General features: G+C 53.2%; 1 protein-coding gene across 1 annotated transcript; it reads left to right on the top strand.

Moving 5' to 3' along the window:
- The first annotated feature begins 5117 nt into the window (after positions 1–5117).
- GALR2 (galanin receptor 2) lies at positions 5118–8142 on the top strand. Its single transcript, XM_061392786.1, has 2 exons — positions 5118–5638; positions 6951–8142. Exons 1-2 carry the CDS (start codon positions 5271–5273, stop codon positions 7663–7665), a joined length of 1083 nt encoding a protein of 360 aa, XP_061248770.1. The 5' UTR covers positions 5118–5270; the 3' UTR covers positions 7666–8142.
- Positions 8143–8225: the final 83 nt, after the last annotated feature.

The following is an 8225-nucleotide window of genomic DNA, read 5'->3' as shown; positions in this document are numbered from 1 at the left end:
GGCGACCGCATAGACTGTAGCCTGCCAGCCTTCTCTGTCCATGGAATTCCCCAGGCCAGAATACTGGAGTGGAGTGGGTAGCTGTTCCCTTCTCCATGGGATCTGCCTGACCCAAGGATGGAACCCAGGTCCCACATAGCGGGCAGATTCTTTACCGCCTGAGCCACCAGAGAAGCTCCAATTAGGCCTGTTGCAAAGACTAAATGAAATGGTGTATTTTTGAAGTAAGTCTGCAGTAATCATTAGAAAGGAGAGTGTTAGTCACACAGTTGTGTCTGACTCTTTGCGACCCCATGGACTGTAGCCCACCAGGTTCCTCTGCCCATGGGATTTCCCAGGCAAGAATACTGGAGCGGGTTGCCATTCCTTTCTCCAGGGGATCTTCCCAACCCAGGGATTGAACCCAGTCTCCTGCATTGAGGGGCGGATTCTTTACCATCTGAGCCTCCAGGTGATAGGCACTAATCATTAGGGAAATGCAAATCAAAACCACCATGAGCCATCACCTTACATCCATTAGAAGGGCTGCCGCTGCTGCTGCTAAGTCGCTTCCGTTGTGTCCGACTCTGTGCAACCCCATAGACGGCAGCCCATCAGGCTCCCCCGTCCCTGGGATTCTCCAGGCAAGAACACTGGAGTGGGTTGCCATTTCCTTCTCCAATGCATGGAAGTGAAAAGTGAAAGGGAAGTCGCTCAGTTGTGTCCGACTCTTCGCGACCCCATGGACTGCAGCCTACCAGGCTCCTCCAGCCATGGGATTTTTCAGGCAAGAGTACTGTTTTTTAAATAACAGTACTAGAAAATAACATATATTGGTGAGGATATGGAGAAAGTGTAACTACTGCACTTTTAGTGCAAACATAAAGTGGTACATCCACAGTGGAAGACAGTGTGGCAGCTCCTCAGAAAATTAAAAGAATTACCATATGCTCCAGCAATTCCACTTCCGGGTATATGTCCAAAAGAACTAAAGGCAGGGTCTTGAGATATTTGTACACCCACGGTTATACCAGCATTATTAACAATAGCCAACAGATGGAAGAAACTCAGTGGCCCTCAAGGAATAAGCAAAATATGGTCTAATCCCTACAATGGAATATTATTCAGCCTTAAAAAGGAAGGAAATTCTGATACTGCTACAACATGATTGAAGTTTGAAAATATTGTGCTAAGTAAGCCAGTCACCAAAAGACAGACATGGTAGGATTCCACTTATATGAGGTATGTAGCGTAGTGAAATCCATAGAAAGTAGAATGGTGGTTGCCAGGGGCTGGAGGAAAGGGAAATGGCGAGATAGTGTTTAATGTGTATAGAGTCTCAGTTTTGCAAGATCAAAAAGTTCTGGAGATTGGTTGCACACCAATGTGAATATTCTTAACACTACTGACTGCACACAAAATATTTAAGGTGGAAAACTGTGTTTTTTATATTTTACCATGACTAAAAATAATTTCTAGGGAATTCCCTAGTAGTCCAGTGGTTAGGTCTGTATACTTTCACTGCCAAGAGCATGGGTTCAATCCTTGGTTGGAGAACTAAAGATCCTACAAGCCATACAATATGGCCAAAGTTTTTTTTTTAATTAAAAAATAAATTATCAGTTCAGTTGCTCAGCCGTGTCCGACTCTACGACCCCATGGACTGAAGCACGCCAGGCTTCCCTGTCCATCACCAACTCCCAGAGCTTGCTCAAACTCATGTCCATCGAGTCAGTGATGCCATCCATCTATCTCATCCTCTGTCGTTCCCTTCTCTTTCTGCCTTCAGTCTTTCCCAGCATCACGGTCTTTTCCAGTTCTTCGCATCAGGTGGCCAAAGTATTGGAGTTTCAGCTTCAGCATCAGTCCTTCCAATGAATATTCAGGACTGATTTCCTTTAGGATGGACTGGTTGGGCCTCCTTGCAGTCCAAGGGACTCTCAAGAGTCTTCTCCAACACCACAGTTCAAAAGCATCAATTCTTTGGCACTCAGCTTTCTTTATAGTCCAACTCTCACATCCATACCTGACTACTGGGAAAACCATAGCTTTGACTAGAGGGACCTTTGTCAGCAAAGTAAAAAAATAAATAATTTTTTAAAAAAGTCAGTCTGGGACTTTTCTGGCCGTCCAGTGGTTAAGACTCTGAACTTCCTGCTCTGAACCAGCAGGGGGCACTGGTTCAATCATCTCTGGTTAGGGAACTGAGATCCTACATGGCGGTGGGGGAAAAAAAGAAGGGGGAAAAAAAGTCTCCTAAATGTCTATCAACAAATGAAATGGATAAATAAAATGTAATTATTACACAATGGGACAATATTTGCCCATAAAAAGGAATGAAGTACTGATACATTACAGATGAATCTTGAAAAATTAGGCTAAGTGAAAGAAGTTATACACAAAAGGTCACATGTTGTGTGATTTCATTCATATAATGAATGAACAGGTAAAGCTATAGATTGAAGTGGGGAAGAGGAGCCCGAGGGAAGTTCAGGGCTAGTGTAGGAGCGCTTATCAGGAAAAGAAAATGCCCTTCCAGAAACTCCAACCTGTAATTGACAGCAAGAACCTTTTAGAGCTTCCCTAAAGGCTCAAGTGGTAAACAGTCTGCCTGCAAAGCACAAGACCCAAGAGACTTGGGTTTGGTCCCTGGGTAGGGAAGAGCCCCTGGGAGAGAAAATGGCCTGGAAAATCCCATGGGTGGCTGGAAAAGAGACTGTATACACAGTGACAGAAAGAGTGGTGGGCTAGGGTTGAGGTGATTTCTTTTGGCGGGAGCAAAAATGTCCTAAGATTGTGGTGTTTGCACAACTTAGTGACTATACTAAAGAGCAAATAAACACTGTATATGAGTAAACTCTATGGTGTGTGAATTATATTTCAATAAAGCCTTTTTTTTTAAAAGTCAGATCAATGTTAGTGCTCTAGTCAAAACTGCCACGGCTTCTCTTTTTACTCAGACTAGAAGCCTTCCTCACAATGGAAAAAATCCTGCATGCTATGCCTCTCATGTTCTCTCCTACCAATCTCTTTGTTCATTCAACTGAAGCCGTACCCCCCTCCTTGCTTAGGGACACAGACACACTCCTGCTTTAGGGCCTTTGCACTGGCTGTTCCATCCGGAATTCAAGTTCCTTAGATATCAGCTAGGCTAGCCCCGTCTCCTCATCCAAGTCTTTGCTTAAATGTTACCTTCTTAATGAGGTCTGCTTGACCACCCCATCTTCAATTGCACCATTACCACCACTCCAGTACTCCTAATTCCCTCACTCTATAATTTACTTTTCCTGCAAGTACTTATCAACTGAATAATAACTTGAGTTACATTTATTGTCTCTCTCCCCTGCTAGAAAAGAAGCTCACGAAGGGCCTTGGTCTTAGTAGAGCTCACTGGTAAATCCTGAGGACCCAGAACAGTGCCCGGAAATAAGTAGGTGCTCTACAAGTGTGTATTGAATAAATTAATGGCAAGCATCTCAGAAAAACGAACGGTTGTTATCTTCCTAATCCATGAATAAGCAGGCAGGGCAGAGGTGTAAATAAGGTTTTCTTACCGAGAGGAGCAAGCAGCTGGGCTCCTGAGGCTGAGGTTCTGGGTGAGGGGGAGTGGAAAAAGGAAGTTTTTGACTAGGACCCCAGGAACAGGACTGGAGAAGGAAATGGCAACCCACTCCAGTAGTCTTGCCTGGAAAACCCAACAGACAGAGGAGCCTGGTGGGCTACAGTCTATGAGACTAAACAGCAGGAACAGGGCAAGGAAAAGTGAAGCAGAGGTTAAGCTGCAGAAGGTGGTGATGTTCAAACCCAATTTTAAAGTTATGTAGAAACAGTCATGATTCCGGGTCACAAACTTTTGATGCTTAGTATGTCAACATCTATTTGAGGGGCTTCCCTCATAGCTCAGTTGGTAAATCATCTGCCTGAAATGCAGGAGACCTGGGTTCAATTCCTGGGTCGGGAAGGAAATGGCACCCCACTCCAGTATTCTTGCCTGGAGAATCCCATGGACAGAGGAGCCTGGCAGGCTACAGTCCATGGGGTCACAAAGGGTCAGACACGACTTAGCGACTAAACCACCACCATGTCAACATCATAAATAAATATTTAAGTGTTTTTGCAACTTAAACACCCTCCTGGCTATCTCAGAAAACGCTGCTGATGCATATCAATAACTCTGCTGTGGTTGGTTTGTTTAATTTGGCTGTGCCCCTCTTCGATGTGGCACGAGGGATCTGAGTTCCGTGACCCTGGCCGCCTGCACTGGTGTGGAGTCTTAACTACAGGACCACTGGAGAAGTCTCAGTTCTGCTGTTTTGTGTTTCCCTTTTATTTCCCCTTGTTGGATATCTGGATAGAGTAAGGAAAAAGAGAAGACTTTGATTCATTCAGATTCTACCAACTGGCCTCAGGTCTCACACACACACCTCCCATTCTCATCAGAGCCCTCTAGAAGGTGTTATTAGCCCATACTGTAATATTGAGGAAACGGAGGCAGGGCGCTGGGAACGGAGCCTGACACACAGGAGATGCTCAGTAAACTTTTACTGGACTGAACCGGAGTGGGAAACGCTCAGTGCGGGAGAGAAGGGAACGAAATCCTTCCACCATTCCCTCGTCTCTTCCCTGGGGTTCCTGTGAGGCGCGATGCTGCTGGGAATTAAAAGCGGGAAGAGGCGTGGAGCACGCGGCAATGGCATCCCACTCGCCAGGTCGGGAAAACTGCAGCCCTCTACCCAATCCGCCCCCACTCCTCGTCACCCCCACATCCACACCTTAGGGGGCACCTGGAACTCTCTGGAGGACGCCTCCCAGCCTGCCCCGGGAGGTCCGGCGCGCCCGCCAGGCTGCAGAGAAGCACAGAGGCGCGCCCACAGGTCCCAGCGGTCGGTTCCTCCGGCATCTGCCCCCGAGGCCGGTTCGCTGCTCAGCTCGGCACAGCTTGCAGCCGGAGGCTGGAGCGCGCCGACGAAGCCGGAGGGCCAGGGAGCAGGAACGCGCTCGGCCCTCGACCCCGGGGTGGGCTGCTTGTGCCTTGGCCAGGGCGCGCCGGGACCCCTGGGCAGCCCTTCCCCCGGCGCGGTCGGCCGCCAGCGGGATCATCCCCCCCTTCGGCGGCTCGCTCCTCCCCTTGATCCCCCGCGCACCCCCTTCTGCCCCAGCCGCGGAGATCACTCCGCTCGCAGCTCCGCCGAGTCGCGCCGGGTGCTGCAGCGGCTGGAGCCCCCGGAGCTGCGCGCTCGCCGGGACCCAGACGGCTGCCGGAGCCCAGGCAGCCCCGGGGCGGCGGCACCATGAATGGCTCGGGTGGCCTGGACACCGAGGACACGAGCGAGGCGGGAGGCGGGAGCAGCTGGCAGCCTGAAGCGGTCATCGTGCCCACGCTCTTTGCGCTCATCTTCCTCGTGGGCACCGTAGGCAACGCACTGGTGCTGGCCGTGCTGCTTCGCGGTGGCCAGGCGGTCAGCACAACCAACCTGTTCATTCTCAATCTGGGCGTGGCCGACCTGTGTTTCATCGCGTGCTGCGTGCCCTTCCAGGCCACCATCTACACCCTGGACGACTGGGTGTTCGGATCGCTGCTTTGCAAGGCGGTGCACTTCCTCATCTTCCTCACCATGCACGCCAGCAGCTTCACGCTGGCCGCCGTCTCCCTGGACCGGTGAGCTGGCATCCCAGGGGGTCGCGCACGCAGGCTAGGGCTGATGAAGGGGGCTGGACTTGAGGGTCAAGGAGAGATGTGCAGAGAGGAGAGAGAGAAGGCTAGGAAGGAAGGGGCACCAGGAGGGAGTGAAAGACAAGCAGGTGTGTTGGAGGAAAACGAGGAGGAGGAATGGGGGACCTTGGTGTCCCTCTGTTAGGTGCCTCCTCAGGGACTCCAGGCTCCTCAGGGACTCAGGACCTCAGCTCTCCAGCCCTTCGCTGTCTGATAAAGAATGGCCTTTCCGGGTTTGAAGCGCTTTCCCATGCTGAGTTTCATTTGAGGGTCAAGGCCCCTTGGGAGGCTGGGACAGGAAGGATTGCTGTGCCCAGTTTACAGACCAAACCAGCTTTATAAGTGATTCGCTCAGAGTGGCCTATCCTGTAACCCTGTGCCTGAAGCCAGCCGTCTGTCTCCTCTCGTCAAGCTCAGGCACCTCCACCTCGCTGGCCTCCAAACTACAGTTTGCTCGGCACAGTCTACTCTGGCTCCGACTGCAGAATCTGGGTCCTTTGTGAGGGCCCACGCCAAACTCCAAACAAGCCCGCCCCAGGGGCCCTAGGTTGGTCCCACCCTACCCCACCCCACCTCTGCGCCCTACCAATAGGCCTGGAGTCAAGGGCAGGAGAAGAGTGGGCCCAAGGGTCCCTCTGAATGCTGAAGCTTGGAAGGACACCGGGATGATTCCTGGGGTGGGAATCCTGGTCTGATTCTGCTACCTCCCCGGCCCCCTCCATCCTCAGGTTCCTTCCTTGGACAGGCAAAGAGGTGAAGCCACATTCCCCATGCACCAGCGCCCCGCCCCCAGTTCCACTGAGCACTAAGTATGTCAGTTCCGATAGGCTAGCGCCGGGTTCTCTAAGAAATCCCCTCTGTACCTTGCCTGAGGTGTCTCCAGGCTGTCTCTTAGAGCCTCAGCGCCTGGGTCCTACCTCTGGGGGCAACATCACTGGTGAGTAATCACAGCCTGCCAGAACCCCGAAGCCGGTTTAATCTTGGGGGTGTCCGCCCGGGTGGAGTCTGACAGTGGTCGTAGTCTCAGAAAGAACAAATGAGTAGCCTTTCCTGCTCCAGAGTCACGCCCCACGGGTGGGCGCGGCTGAGGGTGTCCGGGATGGGATGCTCGATGTCGCCCTCTGGGCTTGTGCGGCGTTACGCTGCGCTAGAGAACTTCCCGGACGGTGAGTGTGGGACTCGAGGTGGAGGGGTCCGGCCTGGCTCCCGCGAATCCCGCTGGCTCACCCGACGTCTCGCTTTCTGGCCTGACCCGCAGGTATCTGGCCATCCGCTATCCACTGCACTCCCGCGAGCTGCGCACGCCTCGCAACGCGATGGCGGCCATCAGTCTCGTCTGGGGGCTCTCGCTGCTCTTCTCCGCGCCGTACCTGAGTTACTATCGCCAGTCCCAGTTAGCCAACCTGACCGTGTGCCACCCGGCGTGGAGCGCGCCGCGCCGCCGCGCCATGGACCTCTGCACCTTCGTCGTCAGCTATCTGCTGCCGGTCCTGGTGCTCGGCCTGACCTACGCGCGCACTCTGCGCTACCTCTGGCGCGCCGTCGACCCGGCGACCGCCGGCTCGGGCGCCCGGCGCGCCAAGCGTAAGGTGACACGCATGATCATCATCGTGGCCGCGCTCTTCTGCCTCTGCTGGATGCCTCACCACACGCTGATCCTCTGCGTGTGGTTCGGCCGCTTCCCTCTTACGCGCGCCACTTACGCGCTGCGCATCCTCTCGCACCTGGTCTCCTATGCCAACTCCTGTGTCAACCCCATCGTCTACGCTCTCGTCTCCAAGCACTTCCGCAAGGGTTTCCGAGAGATCTGCGCGGGCCTGTTGCGCCACGCCCCGCGCAGAGCCTCGCGCCGCGTGTGCGTCGCGCCCCTGTGCCGGCGCCTCTCCGCGGCCAGTCGTCCAGCCACGTCCCCGACCTGTCCCGGAAGGACCCCAAAGGCCCCCAAAGGCATCTTGACAGTTAATTTGACCTAAGGGCACTTAGGGGGTATGCTTGGGTATTGAAAGATTGGAGTCAGAGGTTGGGGGATCGTGGAGGGAAATTCATTTGTTAATAAAACGTGCAAACCATTCCACGTGCTGTGGCGCGCTGTCTGTGCCTGTCTCAGGGGCCCCAGGCTCCATGGTGAGAAGCCTCTGGGACTTCCCAGGGGAGCTCTGGATGGATGAGTACAAGAGAGGGGCCTGCACTGAAGGCAGCAGAGTTAACATCCGCCTAGAAACCCCTAATGGGTACTGGGGAGCGTGTGACGACCTAAGATGACCTAAGGCTCTTTGCACGTGGCCATCTGGACGCGCCAGGTGTATATAAATCGAGGAAATGGCAGCTGCCAGTGAGCGGCACAAAAGCAAGCTGTCAGAGCATGCTGGACAAGTCAGACGACGACAGACTTGGCGGACCTGGACACGGTGTGTGTTCCCATTAGCGTTTGTGTGCAGGCCTGTGGCGGGTCCTCGTCTGTTGCCAGCTCTCTGAGGCTCTATGGAGTCACGCCAACCAGATCAGCGCCTGACCACCTTCAGCCCTTGAGTTT

Source organism: Bos javanicus, chromosome 19 (assembly GCF_032452875.1).
Source record: "Bos javanicus breed banteng chromosome 19, ARS-OSU_banteng_1.0, whole genome shotgun sequence".
Taxonomy (NCBI): Eukaryota; Metazoa; Chordata; class Mammalia; order Artiodactyla; family Bovidae; genus Bos; species Bos javanicus.
This window is presented reverse-complemented; position numbering and strand designations above follow the sequence as displayed.